This window comes from Rhinopithecus roxellana, chromosome 1 (assembly GCF_007565055.1).
Source record: "Rhinopithecus roxellana isolate Shanxi Qingling chromosome 1, ASM756505v1, whole genome shotgun sequence".
NCBI classification, from domain to species: Eukaryota; Metazoa; Chordata; class Mammalia; order Primates; family Cercopithecidae; genus Rhinopithecus; species Rhinopithecus roxellana.
In genome coordinates, this window is record NC_044549.1 from 139,957,002 (window position 1) to 139,984,681 (window position 27,680).

Here is a 27,680-nt window from a genome sequence, read left to right on the forward strand (position 1 = left end):
AGAAATATATGTCTATACACATGCACACATGTAGGGAGAGAATAGAGATAATGTTCATGTTCTTTAAGCGTATGGCTGTTCAGAGAAAATATAATTTTTTATATAAGATAATCATGGCTAAAGTTTATGGAGCATTATACTAGAAACTGTGCAAACTCTAATTCAAGACAAATATAGATGTAGATATTCATGTAATTCAGAATTCTCAAATGGGGACAATTTTATCCTTTGATGAGAGGGAGATTTAGCAATATCTGGAGACAATATTGGTTATTACAACTTGGGGATAACAGTAACTATAGTGGCATTTAGTGGGTAGAGGCAAGTGATGTTACTAAACATCCTTCAAAGCACAGGACAGCCCCCTACAACAAAGAATTACTTGGGACAAAATGCCAATAGTGCTAAGGTCGAGAAAGCCTGATGTAATACTCAACATAATCATGAGGCAGGTATCATGACTCTCACTCTGTAGATGAAGAGATCAAAGATTAAAGACATTATATTATTTATAAAAAGTTACAATCCAGTAAGAAACAAGGCTAGAATTTAAATCCAGGGAGTCTGACTCCTAAAACCACACTTTTACAAATTCATTCTCACTAAAAGATCTGAACACATCTATCATTCTGGGTAGAATTAGACATGGTCTTGCAGTATTGATTATTGAGACCACAGATATAACAACAAACTTCAACTATTATATCCATATTCGGATTTTCCCTTCACAAGTTAAAGGAATGGAAATCCTAAACAAGAGGAAAAATGACTGAATTGTTGATAAGTAAACACTCACTCTATTCGAATTTTAGATATGTTGTACCCTCTGCTTTCACAGAGAGGGAAAACTTGCTTTGAAAGGTGCTAATAAGAGTTGAAAGTTACCTTCAAGAAGTTATGCATATTTCAGAAGAAATAAAAGTCATTATGCATTCTCTCTAAAGAGGATACAATCTCAAACTGTCAAAACTCTAAACCCTTCTACATATATTACATATAAATGCCATCTTTTAAAAACCTCTTTACATTTTTTCTTCTAAATTAGCTTAGTGGGCCATAGTATTATAGCATCTTGGTCTGGCCTGTGCATAATGTGACAGGTAATTTTTCTGCTTCTTTTTGCCTGTAGTTAAGTTTGACTGAAGATATGGAAAACAACTTTTATGACTTAGGTGGTAAAAATAAATGTTCTGTAAGCCATATAGAGCTAGGTTCTGGACAGCTAGCATAAAATATTACATACTGAATTTCTATTTGCCAATAAATAATTTAAAATACTAGGGATATTTTATGGTAATGTACACTAAAATATTTTCTCAAAACAAATGGATAATATTAGTAATAATCTCAACATATCTGCCATGTTACTGGAAAGCAGACTTCTCCACATGGGAAAACAACTCTATCTGGATTTGCTCAAAAGATGAATAGCAAATAAATAACTTCAAAGTTAGGAAACACTAATTTTAAGGATTAAATTCTTCTGTGGTGAAGAGAATGTCAATGTTCAACGAATGTCATAGTGATAATAGTCTATTCCTATCTCTACAATGCATAAGGATGTGCCTTCTGTGAGAGTCTATGGTTGCAAATAACATAAAATGTCTCTCTAAAATAGTATAATTTAGCTTTGTTTAGTTTATAATGATCATGATTAAATCTAAACTATTATAAGCAAACCACCATCTGGAACCATAGCAAATCAAGATTCTATTTTCTATGATGACCAATCATGAAAAGCTTATGCAGACTTCTTCTTTGCAATATTGTGTAGTAATGTGATTAGATAATCATGCAGACCAATGAACTCAGCTAACTGGAACATAAACAAATGCACAGCATGTCACTTGGCAGTACTTCAGGGCCTCCTAACCCAAACTGCTGAAGTTATTAAAAAAAAAAAAAAAAAAAAAAAAACAGAATTGAAATTTAATATCAAGTATTCTGAATCTATATTTAAAAATATTAAAAGGAATTAAAAATGGAAAAATTAGATATTTTTATATGTAATTTATAGGATCTAATGAAAACCTTCATGAATAGAAGAATAACTTAGGATTTCTCAGATTATTCAGGCTCCCCTTTGTTTGAATATGAATTTTAGCATAGTTTTTCTAATTTTCTGAAGAATGACATTGGTAGTTTTATAGGCATAAATTGTTCGGGAGCAGTAAGGCCACTTAACCATATGGATTCTTCCAAATCATGAGCATGGAATGTTTTTCCATTCATTTCTGTAGCCTCTGATTTCTTTCAACAGTGTTTTGTAGTTCTCCTTCTAAAGATCTTTCACTTCCTTGGGCAGCTGTAGTCCTAGGTTTTTATTTTCTTTGTGTCTATTATAAATGGGATTGTGTTCTTGATTTGACTCCAAGCCTGAGCACTATTGGTGTTTAGAAATGCTACTGATTTTTGTACTCTGATTTTGTTTCTCGAAACCTTGCTAAACTGATAATCTTGTTTATCAGTTCTAGCAGCCTTTTGGTGGGGTATTTAGGGATTTTCAAATTCAAAACATCAGCGAAAAGAGATATTTTGACTTATTTTCCTATCCAACTTCAAACTACACTACAAGGCTACACTAATCAAAACAGCATGGTACTAGTACAAAAAGAGACACATAGACCAATGGAACAGAATAGAAAACTCAGAAATACAGCCACACACTTACAACCATCTAATATTTGACAAGGTCACCAAAAACAAGCAATGGAGAAAGGACTCCTTATTCAGCAAATGATGATAGAATAACTGGCTACTCATATGCAGAATAATGAAACTAGACCCCAACTTTTAAGAATATACAAAAATTTACTTAAGATAGATTCATGGCATAAATGTAAGATCTCAAGCTATAAAAATCCTAGGCAAAAACATAGGAAATACCCTTCTTGCAATGGCCGTGACAAAGAGTTTTTGGCTATGTCCCAAAGTAATTACAACAAAACAAAAACTGACATGTGGGACCTAATTAAAGAGCTTCTGCACAGCAAAAGTAACTGTCAACAAATAAACAGACAACCTAAAGAATAAAAGAAAATATTCACATATTATGCATTGAACAAAAGTCTAATATCTAGAATCCATAAGAAATTTAAACAAATCAGCAAGCAAAAAACAACCCCATTAAAAAACAGGCAAAGGGCATGAACAGACACTTTGCAAAAGAATACACAGAAGTGGCCAACAAACACGAAAAAATGCTTGTCGTCACTTATCATCAGAGAAATGCAAATCAAAACTACAATGAGATGCCATCTCATACTAGTCAGTATGGCTATTATTAAAAAGGCAAAAAACAACAAATGTTGGCAAAAATGCAGACAAAAGCGAATGCTTATATACTGTTGATGGAAATTAGTTCGGCCCCTATGGAAAGCAGTTTGGCAATTTCTCAAAGAAACAGAGTTACCATTTGACCCAGAAATCCCATTACTGGGTACATACCCAAAGGGAAATAAATTATTCTACCAAAAAGACAAGGGTACTCACATGTTCATCACTATGGTGTTTGTGATAGCAAAGAGATGGAAAGTAAAGGCATGGAATTAACTTAGGTACCTATCAATAGTGGACTGAATAGAAAATATATATATATATCATATATATATATATATCATATATATATAATATATATATATATATCATATATATACACACACAATGAAATACTATGAAGCCATAAAAGAGACTGAATCATGTCCTTTGAAAGAACAAGGATAGAACTGGAGACCATCATTCTAAATGAATTAATGCAGGAACAGAAAACCAAAGACTGCATGTTCTCACTTATAAGTGAGAGCTAAACATTGAGCACACATTAATATAAACATGGGAACAACAGATACTGTGGACTATTTGATGAGAGAGAGACCAAGGATGGGTGCGTGGGTTGAAAACCTACCTATTGGGTACTACACTGACCACTTGGGTGACAGGATCTGTACCCTAAACCTCAGCATTGTGCAATATGCCCATATAACAAACTTGCACATATACTGCCTGTGTATAAAAGTTGAAATTAAAAAAAAAAATAGCAACATGATGAAGTAAGAAACCTATTTCCTAAAAATAACAATCCTCTGCAGTCCACATAAAGGTGGTATCTTACTCTTTGTTAAAGGTGGAATTGTGTCCCCCCGAAAGATGCTGAAGCCCTAATTCTCAATACATGTGAATGTGACCTTATTGGGAAAGAGGGTCTTTGTAGATGATTTAGTTAACGAGGTTTTTTTTCTGTTTTTTGTTTGTTTGTTTGTTTGTTTGTTTTTGAGAGTGGGCCCTAATATGACTGCATCCTTAGAAGAAATCTGGACACAAAAGCAGACAAGGGAAACCATCATGTGAAGACTGGAATTATGCTCTACAAGCCAAGAAATGCTAAACATTGGCAGCAAACCACAAAAAGCTAAAAGAGAAGCATGGAACGGTTTCTCCTTGCCACCCTCAGAAGAACCAGTCCTCCCTACTGACACCTTGATCTTGGAACTGTAGTCTCCAGAATGATGAAACGATCAATTTCTCTTGTTTAAGTCACTCAGTTTGTGGTACTTTGGAAACTCCAAGAAACTAATACACTGTTTAATTAGGGATTAACCCATTTCAATGTCCTATTTCATGGTTCTACACTCTAGGCAAAAACGTGCCATACAAATATGCTGACAAAATCTCTAGCTTGATGAGCGTACTCACTATTAAGAAAAAAGAAACCATAAGCCACTTCAAGGCATTACCCTCTTAGATGTTACGACAATGATTAAGAAAATAATTGTGTTAACAGGAAATATTATGTTATTTATGGTATCATTAAGAATTGTTCAATGAGAACACATGGGCACAGGCAGGGGAGCAACACATACTGGGGGCTTTTGTGGGCGGCAGTGGGAGAGAGAGAATCAGAATAAAGAGCTAATGCATACGGAGCCTAAAACCTAGGTGATGGGTTGATTGGTGCAGCAAACCATCATGGCACACGTTTACCTATGTAACAGACCTGCACATCCTGCACTATACCTTGGAACTTAAAATATAATAAAATTAATTTTTTTAAAAAAAGAATTGTTTAATGAAAGCATAGAAAGGTGTTAAATGAAGGAAATTAAGAGGAGAGGGTACATAATCAAAACAGCTTTTTAAGTTAGTCTCCAAGTAGTTTATAGTATGATGTGGTTGTGAAAAGTTGACTAAAGTCTATGTGTAAAGAAACCAAAAATCTAGATGTGAAGAAATAATGAATTGCCTGAATTAGGTAACAATTATTAAAGATTAAATGATAGCTATAAGACAGACTGTAAGAAAAAATAATTGAACTCAGCAATAGAGTGGCTGACAAAAAAAAAAAAAAAAGAAAGAAAGAAAGAAAAGAATAGACTAGGGTGTGAGGAACAAAATGGTCAACGATGATTTCAAAAACAGTGCTTGCATCAATGGAATTACGGCTATGTCCTGTGTAGGGAGTGTTTCCAGAAGTCTAGATTCTGATATAAAAAGATATTATTATACCCAGAAACTTCTATATATGAATTGTATTGGTAGCCAATCAATGGATGATTTTAGAAACTGACCCTGAACATTACTATGAAAAAATAGCATTTATAGTGCAGTCACTTCAAGCTCCAGAGTACAGTGGTTTGCAGACTTGTAAGACCTGCTCTCTGCTGAAATGACTCTCTCTCTGATTTATCATTTGATAGCTACAGCCTCAGATTTTATTTTTCCACTATATTACTCTTGAGGTTTACTTCATCTATGATGGGTATATGCATATTGCATAATGTTGTCCAAAAATCTGTGATAATGTTATAGATATAAAACATTTTCATACATATATATAAACACACACATGCACACATACATGCATATATACATATATATTTCTAGAAAAATAAAAATAATTAAAATTTTAATTGAGTCACTCGGTTTGATATGGCTCAGATACCCTTAGTGTCTACAGAAATGACTTGGTACTGAATTTCACTTTACTTTTATTGTCATTTGTTTATTTTTACTCATTCCTGAATGCTCTAAAGAGATTATAAACCCCTTAAGCATCATGGATGATATCTTAGCTTCATCTGTTCTTAATTCATAGCATAGTGTTCTGCACAGAGTTTGTGCTCAATTAAACCTAATTGGGATGATGATTAACATTTTTAAGAAATAAAAAAATAAATTACTTTCTGCTAACAAACCATATTTGCTCCTTTCCATTTTTTCCCCTCTGGAATATTTTTCAGAAATATAAACTAGTTTAACAAATGTTTTTGGGAAACTTCTAAGCCTATGTGCTTGATATTTCTTTTAGCATCAGTTAAATCTTCTGTTTAAGTTAAGTTAAATTTCATTCTTCAAATTGAGAAAAAAATGCTTTATGTATGAAACCACAGAAAAATCAATAATAAAACAGACAAAATAGAGATATCATAAATAGCATTTATATTCAGGACTCTATACCTTCTATTTCCACACTAATCCCATCCACTCACCTACACAAGTTGAAGTGTCATTTTTTCCTATGACACCTCCTAAAAAATATCAGGGAATGATAGAGTGCAATGCAGTATGAGTCTATTTTTCTGTTGCCTTACAGGTTAATCATAGTGTAGTAACAGCACAAGCTATTTTGAAGGGGTGGCATACCCGCTAGACAGGAACATTAATCATGCCCTGGGCCTCTTAATAATTCGTACCCCCCTTCATCCCTAAGCACACACATATACCTTTGCTCAGTACTGAAAGCAAATACCTATAATTTTAAAATTATGTCCTTGAAATCATTAAACCCTGATTTATGCACGCTTTTAACTGCAATTATTTTCATTGTATCCTCTCTCCCACCCTTTTAGGAACTTCTATGACTTTGTTGAAAGGGTTCTATATACGATGTCCTTGTAGTAGATTGAAACAATATAGTGGGACTTTCATAAGCCAATCCCTGACACCTGTCAACCTGGTCATCATGCATTTTCTATTTCCTAGCTTCAACACTTCAAACGCTTTAATGAAGTTCAGCCTCCAAAATTTGAGTATGTTGATCTGCAGATAGATTCATACCTTGCTAAATTCGAACATAGATTCCATTATAAATGCCATCTTGGTACTGATTATTAAGTTAATTATAAATTTATAATGTCTTGTGATAAGTCCTCAAATTAACCTCTATACCATATTATTTCTATTCTTACATCTGGAAGAAGATTTAAATATGTTGATATGTTACTATATTTATTTCCAGATACAGACACTATGTCAACTATCCTTCCCAAAAAAAAAAAAAAAGCCGGTCAATCAATTGACATTGATTATGTTAATATATGAAAAAATCAATTGAAACAAAGATTTGGTAAATATATATTTTTAAAGGCACATTTTTGGCAAGCTGACTTTAAAGAGCACTCTCATGCTCTGCCATTAAGGTTTTTAAATGTACAACCATTCAGGAAGGTTTTTGTCTTTGTTTTTGTTTTTCAGTTTTGTCAAGGGGCTTAAATATTTAAACTTTGGTCCAAACTTTATGCTTAGAAATTTATCCTAGAAGAACTAGAGAGAGGAACAAATATCAATTCTAAAAATGCTCAACAAAAGGTTTCTTATGATAACAAAACAATGCAGGCAAACTTAATATCCAAGAGCATTTAATAGTTACATCAATTATGATACAACCAGGTAATGCTCTATTTACATGTTTTTAAATAATATGAAAAGCTATATTAATATTATTTTAGATAGATAAATAGGAATTATGTGCATACAATGATCAAATTTTAATTAAAGGTAGAAATTTAAAAAAGAAGAAAGAGAGGAAAGAAGAAAGGAAGGAAGAAAGGAAAGGAGGGAAGGAAAGAAGGAAGAAAATAAGGATGGAAAGGAAGGAATTAATATTTGTGAGCACATAGTAGCCATGATCAAAATAGTAATAAAAAATTGTATCCACACATTGATTCATCCATTTATTAACCAAATGTAAAATTACCAGTACCAATGTTTCAAGCAAATAGTAGGACTATTTAGTTTTCTGGTGTAATATTTTATTTATATTATATTACGTAGCAGTGCTCTGTCTACAAGATATAAACTAAAGTACGATGGCTACCAGTAGAACAAAAGTAACTTGAATAAATTCAGATTAAATTCTTAACCAACACTTCCTTCTTTCTTTCTACTGTTTTAATTCAGAATTTACATGTTTCTCATTAAGATTCAAACCATAAATTCTAATGATCCTCTGTCAACAAATATCCAAAGATGTTTCTTTGTCTAAAATATTTTGGTATGTATACACACACCATTTAAGGGTTATAAAACACACCATTCTACAAACTTTTCAAAGTAGTATGTGGCCATAATCTTTAAATTGGATTTGATGGCAATTAGTTAACATTTTGAGCTTGCCCGTAGTTTGATCAAGTTTAATTATGTATTTCTTTGCTTAGAAAGTCTCCTGACTGGGCACAGTAACTCACTTCTGTAATCCCAGCACTTTGGGAGACCGAGGCGGGTGGATCACGAGGTCAGGAGTTCAAGACCATCCTGGCTAACACGGTGAAACCCTGTCTCTACTAAAAATACAAAAATTAGCTGGGTGTGGTGGCAGGCACCTGTAGTCCCAGCTACTCAGGAGTCTGAGGCAGGAGAATGGTGTGAACCTGGGAGACAGAGGTTGCAGTGAGCCGAGATCACGCCACTGCACTCCAGCCTGGGTGACAGAGCGAGACTCCATCTCAAAAAAAAAAAAAAAAAAGAAAGAAAGTTTCCTACATTGAGCTCTTAGAGCTCTTACTTAAAAACACATCTCCTATATACTGTGTTTCTTTAACTGAACATTCTACATTTTCGGACAACTTCTTACTTTTTATACCCCTATAATATTATATTTTGAAACCTATTTTCAACCATATCCTGGGAATAGTTTGCTGTATTGAGTACCTTATAGGTTCAGGTCACAACCACTGAATAGCTACACCTTTTAAAACCCAGTTTAGACCAAAACCCAATTGAGATTGCCAATGACTCTATAATAATTGGTTCAGGTCTCCACATTTCTTAGGGACAAATCTAAGGTAACAAGATTAAGGCATTGGATCAGGTTTATTCAAGAATATACATACTTTTCCTACACCAGGACTTATTGTCTTTTGGCATACTCAAACTGTGGGTTGTACAGTCTAGGCATTTTTTTTTACCCCGAGGTTTTTCAAAGTTAAATCAACATAGATGTGTACAGAGTCCACAACTCCCCTTTTAGATCAAGTTCTAGTTACTCTGAGTTCTAGAATCTCAGAATTCCCTGCCCAAATGGCCCCATATCTGCTTCCAGTGATTGAGTAGCCCTCTTCTCCAGGTCTATCATCTCCAGGTCTATCACCTCCAGGTCTATCACATCTAGGTCTGTCATCTGTCCCTTCACAGTGTAATACAAAGTCAGGAAAGTGGATAAGGAGCAACTATTTGTGTGGGTTATGAACTGTGCTTAAAAATGCAAACTGGGGTGTCCATACACATATATGCAAGGTCTCTCATGGTATGAGATGGAGTCAAGGTAGGCAGCAAAGGAAAAATAGGTCAAGAATCACTAATCAGGGACCTGGGGACTAGTACTTCCTCTTTTACCACATTTGGGCATGGGATTCTCAGGAGTCTCAAGTTAGGAAGGTTTTTCTCAAGTTAGGAAGGAAGATAAAGTTTTGTTTAACAGTATTTTAATTTGATTCATAACATTTAAATATTTAGTATTTTTCCATATGGTATATATGCCTTCATTGCTACCATTGCCTCATGTTCACCTGAAAATTTCTGAAAATTTCGGAGAAGCTCAGGCTCTGGCTTCATCTGTGAGCTAATATAAAATATCAAGTTTAATCAGCTGAAATAGACTAAATTTCAGAATCAACTAAAACATTGAAAATACTGTTGACTCTTTAACAATATGAGTTTGAACTGCATGGGTGAGAAAAGGCAAGCATAAAACATATAGGAGTTTAGAAGCACTGCGAGTAGGGAGAACTAAGTCTGCAATTAACTCTTTTTAAAACTTTCAGTCAATTGAATGAATCTGTCTAAGCTTTTATTTCCTTTTACTATAGAGTAATGAATAAAAATGTTTGGGATCCATGATCAATGCTACTCTAAAAATCAGTGAATCAATGAGTGTTGTTGTTGTTAGTCCATCAGAGGGAGTCAGGGCCATGCACATCTGTGGACTCACTACTCTTGGGACCATCCTTTCACCAAAGATGCCTTACTTTAATCACTTGGATTGTTCAAAATCATCCCTGAACTGCTGGGAGTCTTCAAACCAATGATAGTCAATGGGGTTTGTATTCCTAACCTGGGCAGTTTGGCTAGTACTGGGAGACAAAGCACCCTAAATTTAACTGCAGTGTTTTGCCATGGGCAATGTCCTAATCCAATGTTATTATTTCTAAGCATAGGTCCCAGAAGCATTTACCCAAAATTTCTTATATGTATTACGGTTGAATTAATACATATATATATATATATATATATATATATATAGTCATTAATTAGAAATTATTTGTAAGCATGCAGTATATGTAAAATTTCTTATGCTCTAATAAGAATCATCATGAATAAAAATAAAGCAACAAAGTACTGGTTTAGGAAACTGAAAATGACCTTGTACATAAAGGTAGAGTTTATTTTTTCCTACTTTTGTCCACTTCTCAGTAGTACATAAACATTGCACTATTTAGAATTAAAATGTTCTTTACTTGTAACAGAATATCAGACAAGAATAATTTCAAGGCTAAAGCTATTGACAAGAGACTGTAGAAATAAAAATACTGGTAAATACTTTGTTCTCTTCAACATTATTTCCATTCATTTAAAGTCTCAGGAACAGAAACATCATGAAAGGAGACTGAAGACAACTGTAGCCCTCCTGAGAATAATGTAAAAGCCAAAACTTTCATAGAGAAGCAATAGTGATCTTTATAAGCCAAGTAGCCTTGGCCTCAATCTATTTTTTTTTTTAATTTTTTAACATTTATGAGACTTCAAAGCTACTGTGTCTTTCTTTGTAGTCTGCATAGAAACATTTGCTTATTTAAAAAATAAAAACAAGGTAAGTTTCTGTGTATGCAAGCTGTGAAACAGGCATAGAAACCTGCCATTCCAAATGCAATTAAAATGAGATGAAGTTGTAGAGATTCAAGAATAGGGCATGGAAATTCATTTATGGCCATAGTCATCATCCACAGCTATTTGAGCTCCAGATGAGTCATTTCTTACTGGAGTTTATTGTTAGAGCATATGGGTATCAAAACTATTCTTAACATTTTAATCTTAAATTTTTAAAAAATCATCTAAATTAGTTTCCAAATATTTTTAATCTAAAAATATTCTACTCAAAGAAATGTGGCATTGTCATCAAAATTAGAAGACATGAACTTGTTCATCTCCTCATATTCCAAAATCAACTTGGAAATAAAATTAGGAAACAAGGGATAGAACAAAGGCAGCATAAAAGCAGTCAGCCTTTACATTACATGGACAATTACCAAGGAATGAAGAGACAAGAAAAACTAACATCATATCTTTTTTTTTTTTAATTTAGGAAACTAAATACTCATGATTACAGTAGGTTGATTTTATCATATTTTTCCTATAATGCCCTTAATTCATTCCACTTATGTTTTTTGGAAATACAAACTTTTAGATGCATAGAATCTAGTTATAGGCTCTGTTTTGTAAAACAATAAGCAAACTACTATAAGGAAACATTAACATTAGTTCTTGTCAGTATTTATAAATTATCAGTTTATTTTCAATTCAGCTAAGAAATATTACCCATTTATAGCTGTTACTTAAAGTTGAGAATGGCCAAAGCTAAAACATTTAGGACCTTTGTATAGAAAACTAGAAAAATATACTGCACTATGAATCCAGTGGAAGATAAAAGGTATTTTAGAAATCCAGTCATGTCTTGCATAACATGTTGGTCAATGATGGATAGCATACGCTATGGTAGTCCCAGAAGAGTACAATGGTACTGAAAGGTTCCTGTGGCCTAGTGAGGTCTTGAAGATCCTTATGCTGTGGAGGGCTAGGTTACTGTGTGTGTTTGTGTCTCAGTTTTTAACAAAAAAGTTTTAAAAGTAAATACATAAATAAATAATTTATAAAAAATAGAAAAAAGCTTATAGAATAAGGATAGCAAGAAAGAAAATATTTTTGTACAGCTGTTTAATGTGTTGTGTTTTAAGCTAAATGTTATTACAAAAGGGTCAAAAAGTTAAAAAAAAAAAGTTTACAAAGTAAAAAAGTTACAGTAAACTAAGGTTATTTATTACTAAAGAAAGATTTTTAAAATAAATTTAGTGCAGCCTATGTGTATAGTGTTTATTAAGTCTTTAACAGTGCACAGAAGTGTCCTAGGCCTTCACATTAATTCACCACTCACTCATTCACCCAGAGAAACTTCCAGTCTTGCAAGCTCCATTCATAATAAGTGCCCTATACATGTGTACTGTTTTTTATCTTTTATATTATACTTTACTGTACTTTTTATATGTTTAGATTCACAAATACCATTGTATTATAATGGTCTATAGTATTCAGTGCAGTCTACAGTATCATGCTGTGCAGGTTTGCGGCCTAGGATGAATAGGCTATGCCATATAGCCTAGGTGTGTAGGAGGCTATACCACCTAGTTTTGTGTAAGTACACTTCCATGATGCTTACACAACAAAATCACCTAATGACATTTCTCAGAACATATTTCCATCATTAGAGACACATGACTGTACATCATTTTATCTAGAAAACCCTGAGAAACAGCATAAAAGTAGAGAAAAGAGTCCAGAAATCTGGTGATAGAATGTTACGGTTAGAATCTTGATTCTATCATTTAACAGATGGGTGACCTTGGCCAGTTTTCATAACTGCTTTGTGCTCAGTTTCCTCATCTTTAATAAAAGTGATAACAGTAGGGCAGGTGTAGTAGCTTACACCTGTAATCCCAGCACTTTGGGAGGACAAGATGGGTGGATGAACTGAGGTCAGGAGATCGAGACTAGACTGGGCAACATGGTAATACCCCATCTCTACAAAAAATATAAAAATTAGCTCGGCGTGGTGACGCATGCCTGTAATCCTGGCTACTCGGGAGGCTGAGGCAGGAGAATCGCTTGAACCTGGGAGGTGGAGGTTGCAGTGAGCTAAGATTGCACCAATGCACTCTAGCCTGGATGACAGAGCCAGAGTCCGTCACAAAAAAACAAAAAACAAAAAATACACACAAAAAAAGTAGTAACAATAGTACCTTCCTCATTGGTGCTACTTACTACTTTATAACTACAATAATTAAGTGAGTTAACATGTATAAAAGAAAACAATGCCTGGCACAAACATTACGAGTGTATGTTAAATATAATTTTCCTTGCTCTACCTTGCCTTTATCATTTTACTGTAAATTGGAAGTCCTCTTGGCAAACATGATTTGTCCCACTAGTTGACAGGTTAATTAATTAGAAGCTAGTTCATATAATCAGTTTTTTAAAAAGAAATCAAATTAAGTAAAACATTGTATTTGAATTAAAAACCTGTGAGTGCATATTTATTGGCCAATATTTTGAAGCGAAGCCAAGGCTTTTACTCTGAATGTTGGCTTGTTGAATACAATTCTATGATTTTTTTCTTGCACTATACATTATCTGCATTACTGCCTTTTGTTTAAAATAAAACTTTAAAAAATACTCATGAAGTAAACTGATTTCAGAATGCATCCAGATTACTATCAATTTCCTCCAGTCTTTGATAGTTGCCTGGTTCCCCAAACATCAGATTTTTTATTTGCAGCTCATCCTTTCAGACTGTCATAAATATAGGTTTCTTAGAAGTTTTTCCTTTCATACTCATGATTCACAAGCTTATGTAACAATTACATTATCTAATCATAAAAAACAATTGCATTTGCAGAGGGCATATACAGACAGTCTCCAACTTATGATGGTTTGACTTCACAATTTTTTTACTTTATGATAGTGTGAAAGTGATAAACATTCAGTAGGAAGCATACTTCAAATTTTGAATTTTGGTCTTTTTGATATGCATCACAATACTCTCTTGATGTTGGGCTCAATAATGTATCACAAAGACTATTTTATAATAAACTGTTGAACACATCATGTAATTTATTGACCACTGTACCAAAAGAGTTCTGAGTATAGGCTAGGCTAAGGTAACATATTTGATAGGTTAGGTGTGTTAAATGCATTGTAGACATGAAGTTGTCAACATACGGTGAGTTTATTGGGCTGTAACCCCATTGGTAAGTCGAGTAGCATCTGTATACATTTGAGAATGTAGTTGACTCCAGGCAAGCATATCACTGAACCTGAGAGAACACAAGTGTGCAAAACTCCAGAAAGGGTCTTACTCTGATGAGCTTCAGAAATCTTTGATCATTGGCCATTACGTTTTAAAGGAGTGGAAACTGTCAATTAGTTCTGCGTGTTGGTTAAATGGAAGTTAGTGATAAGAACCGCCACTGTACCTACTTTATGTAATTGTTTATATGAATGAGTTTGAATCTAAACTGTGATCACTTTGAGGGAAAGAGGGGCATGTTTTATTCATCTTTGTATTTCTAACACAGTGCCTGGATCACAGCAAGTGCTTAATAACTGCTGGCTAAATAACAAATGTCTGTTAGCAGTTAATAAAGTATGTTGAAGTTGTCCTATATTCTTAACTTGACTGCTGTCAATTTTATAACATGGTTTATCATTAAACCCACCTGCAAGTAGTATTATTGAAATTATTTTTAAAAAGACTTTATTAGAAAACTGTCTCCATCATAACAAGGATGATCACAAGATAATCACTGAAAACAGCATTAGAATTAAAATATAGTATGTATGTTATATATTTTGATCCAATGATGACAGTCATTTAGAACAATTCTTCTTATTTGGAATTCTAAGCAAGGACAACTGCTAAGGGAAAGCTGTCCTCCTTGTAGCCATTTCAAAATATTAGGCAATTTGAAGTATGATCTTTTAAATTATCCATTTGAGTTTTAAGTGTATCTCCATTTTTTTTTTTTTTTTTAGTATTTGTCTCATATTTCAACTTCTTGTGTTTATTCCTCAGTTTCTTAGAAGCATACAGTAATTTTAACAGCACTTCCTTTGTGACAGGCATTTCATATACTGTACAATCAAGGTTTTCAATTGTGCTCTATAACTGTTGATTTGTGATTGGGGTTTAACCTTCTCTTCTAAAGAAATGCCTTTAAGAAGCAGAATTCTTTGCAGAGCCAGAGTTTATGGGAGTGTTTTATTCTCTACTTCATGCTGTTTGTAAGGTGAATGGGATAGCAATACTCAAAGATGCCCAGAAAAGACACACAGTTTTATATAGAATCACAGCTCAAATCTTTGAATAAGATGTAGTTGAATGCCTTGTCAGACATCACAACAAATAAACTAGACTGGTCTAACCAAGTCCATTTCCTCAAATAAGGATTCCTCTAAGTGTGGGCCAGAAACCTTCAAGGATCAGGAGATCAAAACTATTTTTATAATGCTAGTAACATTATATGCCTTTTTTACTCTCATTTTCACTCTGCATTCACAAGTGTGTGGAGTACAAAAAGTTCATTAAGATGGATTCAGATTCCACATCGATATTAACCTTTAGGAAACTAACACTCATTAAGTTTCAGTGTAGCTCCAAAGAAAAATACTTGTTATTATATGAATAAAATATTGGACCAGATTTTTCTTCATACTTTTACAATAAAGCAACATGTTATAAAATACAATGCAGGAACAGGTATGAAAATCCAGTTGTCTTGTATTCAGGCTTTGTTTATTTATTTATTCATTTTGAGACAGAGTCTCCCTCTTGCCCCGGCTGGAGTGCAATGGCACCATCTCGGCTCACTACAACCTCCGCCCACAGGGTTCAAGTTATTCTCCTGCCTCAGCCTCCTGAGTAGCTGGGATTACAGGCACCTGCCACCACGCCTGGCTAATTTTTGTATTTTTTAGTAGAGATGGGGTTTCAGCACGTTCATCGGGCTGGTCCCAATCTCCTGACCTCAGGTGATCTGCCTGCCTCAGCCTCCCAAACTGCAGGGATTATAGGCGTGAGTCACTGCGCCCGGCCTATTCAGCCTTTCTTAAAGAGATTTTTGAAACTGTAAAATAACATCACTCTTCTCATTTATATTTTTCTCTTGGTTAATATTTTTAAATACAATAAGTTATTTTCATTAATTTGCATTAGATTTATTTATATTGATAATAATTATAATAAGGTAATACTAATTTAGTTATTGATATTATGAAATAATTTTAAAATAAATATTATGCATTTTTCTCACTTTTAGTTTCTACTATGTAGGTATTAACACATAATCAAAACTGTTTTGAGGAATCTTTGGTACTTTTGAGGGTAAATGGATTTTTAGACCAAAATGTTGAGAACCCCAGCACTAAATGAAGCAAGTCTGATCTGAAAATAATAACAGCATATGTCTAAATACCATATTTTAAGAAATTTTTTAAAAATAAGTTACAAAGAAAGATAATGATCTAGAGACACCAATGAACCCCTTTTCATCTTTTTTTCAATTGGCACACGTTGAAGTAGAAAAGGTAAAATCTCATTCTTAAGTGACTTAAGTGATTTTTGTAGTTACCCACATTAAAGGGATTTCATCAGATACTGCAAAACATCACTTGAACCTATAAACAGCTAAATGTAACCATTTTGTTTCCTTAAATCAAGAACTTTTAATGGACTTTGGAACTATTTCTGTTAACCTAACATTGATCATGACTCAGTTCCAAATAGAAAACGTAATGAAAGACTGACCTCTTATTTAAGTAACAAATTATTCTACTTAGAATAAAACATGAAAAATCAGCACGTAAACTATGAGTTACACTGTTCCGACATGTGTATATGTGTATTGTCAAACTGTATCTGCATTATGTTTGCACAAATGAACTACTTTTATTACTTTTATCTCATAGAATTACCTCAATGTTAAAGTTCACACTTATGCGCACGCGCACGCGCGCGCGCGCACACACACACACACACACACACACACAGGCTTTTGTCTCATAGAATTACCTCAATGTTAAAGTTCACACACACATGCGCGCGCGCGCGCGCACACACACACACACACACGCATAATTATATGTTGCTGTATATTGCTTTAAAAATTAGAATTGGTATCAGAGTTATCTAGTTTAAAAAAAAATTAGTAAGAGTTTCAAAATACCTATGCTACTTGAATTTCTGTCCCTGGGTTATTAAATGATATTGAAACAATTATGCCATGACTCCTGCTATATAAAAGCTATAATACTCTTTTATCTCATTATTATTTAAATGTTAAATGCTCTACTATAGAGGTAAATTGGGTTTAAAATAGAATGTTTCAAACAGAAGAGAAAAAAATATAAGGTTAAACAGAGAGAGGAATCAGAGCTTCAATTTGTGATATGAAGCTTGCTAGGGCATGGATTGCTCTTTTGATATACTAAGAAAGACCCTCTGGCATGCCCTGTAGAGAATAAATATACTGATCTGAAACAAAAATGTAAAACAGCTGCTAAGTGACAGAGGAAATGTGCATTGGATCGCCAGACTGTCATAAATATTGCATTCTTAATCAGAAAGCATCTGTCTTTTCCTTTTTGACAATCTCTGCATTGTATTTAATCTGTACAGAATGCTTCTCCCAACAGGTGCAATGGTGTTTATAAATCTAAAACCTTATTTAAATGAAGCTTACAACTGGAGATGTTTCAGTTAACAGTGCACTATTTTATGAGAAGGAATCATTCTAATATTTGGCAAATCCATAGATTGCGATGCATTTGTAAAAGTTAATTATTGGAAAATTAGAGGATAGATACCAAGAAAAGCTAAAGATCAAAGGGACTTTAAGCAATTTTATGCAATACATTTGCATTCAGAGAAACTACAGGTAAAAGCCATTGGTGTCAAATGTGGAATAGCTTGAAATATTGGGGATAGATATTTAAAAAGTATCATGTTTTATAGACATGTCCATAAAAATTGGCCTCTATTGCACTAGTTTATTTTCCTACGGTTCAATTTTCCACCTATTATCATGATTCAGTTGTTGAAGTTGAATATAATAGATCCATGATCAACCTTGCTGGACAAAATATATATAGATAGATAGTAATTTGAAGGTTTGCATTATAATCACCCAAATAAGTGTCAAATAGATAATTTCTTCAAAACCGTGGATATAATAATAAAAATAGCTCTTTTAGAAAATACCACTTTGAAAGTGGAAGCAGCTATAAAATTATTCACTTTAACTCTTTTACTAAAATGAGTGTGGAGATAATGAGCTCAGTCCCTACAGGGACCACACAGATACTATAAGTGACACAAGTCTGGTGAGACATGTGACCCTTACTTGAGTATTCATCTCCTAATCTTTGATAGAAACAAGTGTTGAAGAAAATATTTTTCTTAACTGCACTGTCGGACAAACAACATGGCAGGCTAGTGAGCAGTGCCCATTTAGTTGACTGTTTCCATGGAGAAAAAGTATACAATACTTCAAGGAATTAAATTTTTCAATAATGTACAGGTCAAACAAAATATATTGATAGACTATCTCTTGCCCTTGGGCTCCCAATTTGCAATCTTTAGTACAATAGTTGAGAACATAGGCTTACTGTTAAACATATCTTTGATGAACATCTGTTTTGGCCATTTATTATCTTTATGACCTTGGATAAGCTACTAGCCTTTAAATTCCATTTCATTCTCAGCCAGAACACAGTTAATAATAAAAGCTAATTTATAGTGATGTTTTAAATAATAAATGATATAAGGGGTATAAAATACTTAGCATGGCAAGTACTCAATAAGTGGTAAATAAGCAATAAGTGGTAGATATTATGGGTTTGTTTTGTTGCTGTTTTTGTTGTTTTTGTTTTGAGATAGTGTCTCACTCTGTCACCCAGGCTGGAGTGCAGTGGTGTGATCTTGGCTCGCTGCAACCTCTGCCTCCAGGACTCCAGCGATCCTCCCATCACAACCCTACTAACCCCCCAGTAGCTGGGACTATAGGCACCTGCAAACACAGCCAGCTAATTTTTGTATTATTTTGTAGAAACAAGGTTTCACCGTGTTGCCCAGGTATCAAACTTATGGGCTCAAGCAATCTGCCTGTCTTGGCTTCCTAAAGTGCTGGGACTACAGGCATGAACCATTGTACCTATCCTTATTTTGTTTTTAATAAGATACAGATTTTTTTTAAAAAAAGCAGAGGCCCAGAAACCAATGTAACTGGACCGTTAACATGAAGGGATTTAAAATTTCAGGCCTCCTAATTCCAAATCCACCAATCTATTTTCCATATATATTTGTAACTGCAACTTCATATAAAAGCTCTAATTTCCTTACCTGCTTTACTAATTGGCATAGGACAAATATTTTTACATCATGGGTAAAACCTTTTTTTAATATTTAAAATTTCTCTTAATAGCTGTATACCAATATCTATTATAGGTTAACACAGAAAGCAAAGGTTACTCTGTTCCTCAGAGAGTTCATACAAAATTATTTCATCTCAAGCATTCACATTTTGTAAGGGACAAATCCATTTTAAAAATTCTTCCACTAAAGCAGTATCAACAAGGTCATTTGTTATAAAGCATAGGGATAAATCAAGGCATAGCTTAACATAAAGCATCCGACTTACAACCAGAAGATCTCAATACCATTTGATTGCCTTGAGCTAACACTAGCCCTAAATCTAATCAACACTAATATCAAATTAACATATACTAAATCATTTACCAATACAAAAGTATAGGCGATAGAAATTTTATCCTGGCGCTATAGACACAGTACCGTAAGGGAAAGATGAAAGAAATTAACCAAGCATAAAATAGCAAGGACTCACCCCTATACCTTCTGCATAATAAATTAACTAGAAACAATTTCGCAAAGAGAACTAAAGCCAAATTCCCCGAAACCAGACGAGCTACCCCAAAACAGCTAAAAGAGCGCACCCCTCTATGTAGCAAAATAGTGGGAAGATTTATGGGTAGAGGTGACAAGCCTACCGAGGCTGGTGACAGCTGGTTATCCAAGATAGAATCTTAGTTCAACCTTAAGTTTACCTGAAGAATCACTTAATCCCCCTGTAAAGTTAATTGTTAGTCTAAAGAGGGACAGCTCTTTAGATGTTAGGAAAAAACCTTGTGTAGAGAGTAAAAAATCCAATACCCATAGTTGGCCCAAAAGCAGCCATCAATTAAGAAAGCGTTCAAGCTCAGCATCAATCATCTAAAAAATTCCAAGCATACTGCTGAACTCCTCACATCACACTGGATTAATCTATCATTTCATAGAAGCAACAATGCTAGTATAAGTAACATGAATTTTTTTCCACCGCACAAGCCTAAATCAGACCGAAAAACTTCACCGATACTTAACAGCCCAATATTAATAAACACAAACAAGCCAGTATTATTTATACTGTTAATCCAACACAGGCATGCTTTAAGGAAAGGTTAAGAAAAGTAAAAGGAACTCGGCAAACTCAACCCTGCCTGTTTACCAAAAACATCACCTCCAGCATTACTAGTATTAGAGGCACTGCCTGCCCAGTGACACATGTTTAACGGCCACGGTACCCGGACTGTGCAAAGGTAGCATAATCACTTGTTCCTTAAATTGGGACTCACATGAATGGCACCACGAGGGTTCAACTGTCTCTTACTTTCAACCAGTGAAATTGACCTGCCCGTGAAGAGGCGGACATGAAATAATAAGACGAGAAGACCCTATGGAGCTTTAATTTATTAATGCAATCAAAATCACATAAATCTACGGACCCTTAAACCACTACACCTGCATTAAAAATTTTGGTTGGGGTGACCTCGGAGCATAACTAAACCTCCGAACAAGCTATGCTAAGACTACACAAGACTAAGCGAGCTAACGTCTATAATTGATCCAATAACTTGACCAATGGAACAAGTTACCCTAGGGATAACAGCACAATCCTATTCTAGAGTCCATATCGACAATAGGGTTTATGACCTCGATGTTGGATCAGGACATCCTAATGGTGCAGCAGCTATCAAGGGTTCGTTTGTTCAATGATTAAAGTCCTACATGATCTGAGTTCAGACAGGAACAATCCAGGTCGTTTTCTATCTACTCTATATTTCTCCCTGTACAAAAGGATAAGAGAAATAGGGCCCACTTCATAAAGTGCCCTCATTCCATAGATGACCTAATCTCAATCTAACAAAACACCATACACCCAACCCAAAAACAGGGTTTGTTAAGATGGCAGAGCCCGGCAATCGCATAAAATTTAAAACTTTACAATCAGAGGTTCAACTCCTCTTCTTAACATCATGTCAACAACAAACCTTCTACTCCTCATTATATCTGCATTAGCGGCTACAGCATTTCTCACACTCATTGAGTGAAAATTATTAGGCTATATACAATTACGCAAAAGACTCAATATCGTTGGCCCTTATGGATTACTACAACACTTGACGCAAAAAAACTCTTCACCAAAGAACCTTTAAAACCTTCAACGTCTACTACTATTCTCTACATCACCATACCAGCCTTGGCCTTTTCCATTGCTCTTCTCCTATGAACCCCTCTTCCTATACCCAACCCCCTAATCAACTTTAACCTGGGACTTTTGTTTATTCTAGCTACATCTAGTCTAGCTGTCTACTCCATTTTATGATCAGGATGAGCATCAAATTCAAACTACGCACTAATCGGAGCACTGCGAGCTGTCGCCCAAACAATTTCATATGAAGTTACTCTTGCTATTATTCTATTATCAGTCTTACTAATAAGTGGCTCATTCATATGTTGTACTTACAATCAGACAATAATAACTGCAATAATGGGGTCTTATTATCTGCTCAAGCTTAGCTAAACCCTCTACATGCATAGTCTCATTTAATCCTCACCACAGCTCTATAGAGTCCATAAATATACCAAAGTACTTCATTTGTAAAATCATTTTGAAAGGTGTTAAATAATTTGTCTAGTAAGTGTCAGAGTCAGGGCTTCTGTCTCATTCCCAAGGCTATACTATTCTCCCTAAATTCTTGTCTTAAAACTAAACCAAGATGAATTAGACACATAATAAATAAGAATTAAAATATTTTCTGTGTGGTTGCAGAGAAACATAAAGCCAAATATTACTCAAAGCTGTTAATAATTAAGATATTGCATATCTGAAGTTGAGCTAATACAAACATAATTTAAGCACCCCTTCTGAGGAACATTTATATTTGAAGAGCAAGGCAGGTTTTACTGTACTTTTCAGCCATTATTTTGTTAATGCAATAATTACCTCAAGCAAGCCACTCTAGAGGTTTTCAAATAGCTCCGAATAATGCATAAATGATTTGTAAATGAAGGTGAAATGTCCCAACAGGGTTAGATCCACAGAGAAACAGTTTCCTGAGACATAATTCTGAGAAAGATTAGAAGGACTAAAGTCCAAAAGATGGATGAACAGAGACTTAATTAAGATGAATCATGCTTTTGTGATATTCTTTGGAAAAAAATCCTTCCATCCTCACAAAAAAAGTGCTATCTTTTCTAAGCAGGCAAACTATTGACAAACTTTGGGTAGCTAATCCACAAGACTCATATTAACATACAGAACATGAAATGCATTTTCCTTTGGGCAAGGAGAGGAGAATCTATTGCACATGTCATCTGTTTCTGTGAATACTGAAGATTACAATTATGTTTTGATGTTAATCCAACTACTGCAAATTTCTTGTTGCAGAGCACCGTGTGAAAATATGAGTGACAGTATAAATCTTTGTAAATTGAATTCAACACTTTTCAAAAGAGCTGATGTTTTCAAATACTATTGCAAAGCCTCTGAAAAGTAAGAATAACTCTCTAAATGAAGCCTCTTTTCTATAGTGAACTATTTGATATGAAAATTGAATAGCCAGGATAAAACCAAATTTTGCAGGTCTGCTATATTGTGTGTGTGTGTTTTGCATTTTTTAGAAACAATCACCTCTAATGCTTTGATGTCCTCATAAGCAAACTGCACGATGGGAACGCCAAGATGGTTGATGAAATAATCAGCATCACCTTGTATCTGTATAGAACTGATATTGGGTTCTGGGCACTGAGCTCTTCTGGTACAGTTGAAATTATTTTTCTGAAAAACATAATTTAAATTGTTAACACACACTATGCTTCCCAGGTCATCCCTAAATAAGTACTACTCAAAACACGGTCCACAGATCAGAAGCATCAATGTCGCCTTGGAGATTGTTAAAAATGCAAATGCTTAGGCTCCACACTGTCCTACCTAATGGGTGGTAGAGCCCAGGAATCTGCATTGTAACTCTCCTCTTTGATTGTGACGCTCACTGAAGCATAACTACCACTGGCCAGAATTCAAGCTTTGCTTGCTGTTGTTGCTTCAAAAGCATTTTTTATCATAGGTTTAATTTGAACTCTGATGACTCTGACAATATTTAAAAGAATGTTGAGTCTCTTTTTCATGTGTCTGTTGGCTGTATGAATGTCTTCTTTTGAGAAATGTCTGTTCGTATCCTTTGCCCACTTTTTGATGGGGTTGTTTGTTTTTTTCTTGTAAATTTGTTTGAGTTCTTTGTGGCCATCAGAGAAATGCAAATCAAAACCACAATGAGATACCATCTCACACCAGTTAGAATGGCAATCATTAAAAAGTCAGGAAACAACAGGTGCTGGAGAGGATGTGGAGAAATAGGAACACTTTTACACTGTTGGTGGGATTGTAAACTAGTTCAACCATTATGGAAAACAGTATGGTGATTCCTCAAGGATCTAGAACTAGATGTACCATATGACCCAGCCATCCCACTACTGGGTATATACCCAAAGGATTATAAATCATGCTGCTATAAAGACACATGCACACGTATGTTTATTGCGGCACTATTCACAATAGCAAAGACTTGGAATCAACCCAAATGTCCATCTGTGACAGACTGGATTAAGAAAATGTGGCACATATACACCATGGAATATTATGCAGCCATAAAAAAGGATGAGTTTGCGTCCTTTGTAGGGACATGGATGCAGCTGGAAACCATCATTCTTAGCAAACTATCACAAGAACAGAAAACCAAACACCGCATGTTCTCACTCATAGGTGGGAACTGAACAATGAGATCACTTGGACTCGGGAAGGATCACACACCGGGGCCTATCATGGGGAGGGGGGAGGGGGGAGGGATTGCATTGGGATTTATACCTGATATAAATGATGAATTGAGGGGTGCTGACGAGTTGATGGGTGCAGCACACCAACATGGCACAAGTATACATATGTAACAAACCTACACGTTATGCACATGTACCCTAGAACTTAAAGTATAATAATAAAAAAAAAGAATATCAGCATATAAAGTATTATTACTATTGCTTTTATGGATGCTCATATTCAGGAGAAACCAAGAAAAACTGGTGGAAGAAAACTAAATAGAGAACATAGCAAAATGTTGAATCGATTGCAAAGGCTGTTTTTAGTATGTCTAAGATATTTATTCTTTGGTGAACAAATGTTTCACATAAGTTTTCTGATAATAAAGGTATATAATATTAAAAAAAAATGTTGAGTCTCTAAAAAGGTGTAGTATTTTGTTTTTTTTTAATAAGTTTTCCCATAAACTTAAAGAATGCATTGTAGGGTATAATTCTGTTCTTCTTAAAATGTTTATTAAAAACTAGAGAAGAGGCCAGGCATGGTGGCTCACTTCTGTAATCCCAGCACTTTGGGAGGCTGAGGCAGGCGGGTTACCTGAGGTCAAGAGTTTGAGACCAGCCTGGCCAACATGGTGAAATCTCATCTCTGCTAAAAATACAAAAATTAGCTGGGTGTGGTGGCAGGTGCTTGTAATTCCAGCTATTCAGGAGGATGAGGCAGGAGACTTGTTTGAACCCAGGAGGCAGAGGTTGCAGTGAGCTGAGAGTGCACCATTGCACTCCACGCTGGGCAACAAGAGCAAGGCTCTATCTCAATAAATAACAAATAAATAAATAAAAATAAAAATAAAAAACTAGAGAAGAAATTTTCTCCATTTCTTCCTGAAAGCATATTCCTAGATGTTTTAAGATTACAGGCCAACAACTACAGTGGATCATAGTGAACCACACAGCTAAGTGCAAGATCTGAGTAATATAAGATGATATAGGCTATTATTTCTTAAACTAAGAGTTGGCTGGCATGCAAAACAAACGACAGTAGCTTTACAAAAATAAAACAAACATCTAAAAAAAACTAAAGGTCTTTTAATTAATATTTATTAAAATGTATTTTTAATACATTTCTCAAAAATCTGAGATGCAGTGGCCTCAACTATAAAACGTGGAAGACTACCAATCTCCAGGGCAGTTGTGAGAAAATGAGGCAATAAATGTAAGAACAGCACATGTGGTAACAGGCACATAAAGTATGTACTCAATCCATGTTTGTCTCTGAGTCAAGACATCCATTTTTCAACCTCTCATGCTTCTTTGGCATGACATAATTTCAAATATACTTTCAAATATAATCTATATAAAATAAAACTGTAAAATAAGACTCAAGCTCTACAGGGGAGATAGATGTCCCTGTGGTTAACAGGGACAATTAAATTTAAAAACAGAAGCAGGTGGCCTTGCTAGAGTAAGAAAGAGTAGCCACGTGCATACTTGGAAAAAGCAGCTCCACAAACATTTGCTTTACACCCTGAGTCAGAACAGTTCCTGTAACCAGACACAAGAGAAATGAGCTAGAAACCGCCCCTCACCAGCCCTTTCAAAGAGAAGTTTGACACAGAGTTCTCGTTTGGGGCATAGAAAACACCCAATCAAAAGTTTGACAGAGAGTTCTGGGGACATAGAAAACACCCAATCAGTACTCTACTATTTTGACCAATCAGAACTAAACAAGTTTGAATCCTTCATTTGCATAAACAGGCCTGATTGAGAACTGAGGGGGTAGTTTTCCCTATTTAAGCTAGAACCTCCCTTTGTTCTTCAGAAAATACACTTTCACTTATACTAAAATCTGTGCCTCCCTAGTCTAGAGAGTGTTGTTTTAATAGTAAATAAAGTCCCCCACTTTTCCTTTGCAGATCATCTCGTCTTTTGCTAACATTTATCAAAAGACTGGAAAATATGTGGCGTAATATTAAGAAAATTAGTTATTCCAGCTTTTTTCAACTACAGTGCTAGATGTTATAAACATATAATAATGTTTCAATAACTATCTAGTTTCTTTGAATATCTAATGGAAAGATCTTTGCAACAAAATTAAACATGAATTAAAATGGAAAGCCAGTATGAACCTTTACAAGCAAGTCAGGGTTTCAGTTTACAGACAAGGCAGTGTTTCTGTTTAATGTGTTTACAACTATCTTGACTGATTAACCACTTTGGAAATAGAAAACTAATGTTTTTACCATACAGTCTAATCAGTAGCAACTTAATCCTTTTTATGGTGACCTCCACCCCTCACCACCAATTGGCTTCTTTTCAAAGCTGAATTTTTCGAAAAGGGGGTAATCCTTTTTCATTTTCTGACACATTCCTCTGGCTTAAGACTCCTGGGGTTTTATTTTAAGCTGGGACAGTATAAGGAGGGTCTTGAATAGTCCCAAAGAAGAGCTAGTCTTAAGCACTAGATCATAAAAAACAAACTACTTTATATCATGTTATAAATCCCAAGTACCTCTGGAGGTATTTGTTTAGCTAGGTTTTTGTTGTTGTTGTTGTTGTTGTTGTTTGTTTTTAAGTTGAATTTGAATGCCTAGGGGAGGCAAGACATTTATTAACATCCATCACTAGTGCCTCACATTCAGTCTGCTCTACTCATTCAGGTTTACTGAATAGGGCCAGAGGCATTTGAATTTGCAAAACCGAGATTGTTGCACCATTTTGTCATTAAATGAGGATATGATAAGATCTGGTTTTTACTTTCTCCAGATGCCTGACTAATGAAAGTAAAAATCATTTTTAAATGACCTACTTTCTCTTTAATGAAGTAACATGTATGTCTTTTCAAGACAGCAAAAGCATCCTAATCAACATAAATGAAAATATAGTTTGGCTTCAACTTCATTTTTCATACGTTAATTCTTAACATTCACAAATGCTCAGCCATGCCCCTTAGATCGAAATTTTTTTTCTCAACAGAAAAATGGCACAGTCAAAAATTAACAATTTCAAATTCTACAATATATGCCTATTAAATTTTTTTTAAATAAACATTGTATTTAAGTTTAACATTTGATATTTTCATTGTCACAATTAGTTATATAAACATTTAGTTACATAATAGCTGCCCTCTGACAAAAGGTGTTAGTTTCTCACATATGCGTGTTTCTAAGATTGCACAAATGACTCCACTCCAATCAATCCTTGCAATTCTTATTTTTATTTTCAAGATGATGTCTCACTATGTTGCCAAATATTGCCCAGGCTGAGCTTGACCTTCTGCATTTAAGCAATCCTCCTACTTCAGCCTCCTGAACAGCTGGGACTACTGAGCCCAGCTACTGGCAACATTTGTTTACTCTAACAGTTACATAGAGCACAATTCTGGTTTAGCCTCAGCCTCTTATTTTTGAAGCCACTGTGAGTTCTCTTCTAG

The 27,680-nt window shown here is 34.6% G+C and overlaps 1 protein-coding gene across 1 annotated transcript in view; it reads right to left on the minus strand.

Moving 5' to 3' along the window:
• NAALADL2 (N-acetylated alpha-linked acidic dipeptidase like 2) overlaps positions 1-27,680 on the minus strand; it is a 977,694-nt gene that overhangs the window by 215,361 nt on the left and 734,653 nt on the right. The window contains exon 10 of the mRNA XM_030931975.1: positions 23,067-23,213. Coding sequence (XP_030787835.1) covers positions 23,067-23,213 — 147 coding nt within the window. The remainder of the gene's footprint in view (positions 1-23,066; positions 23,214-27,680) is intronic.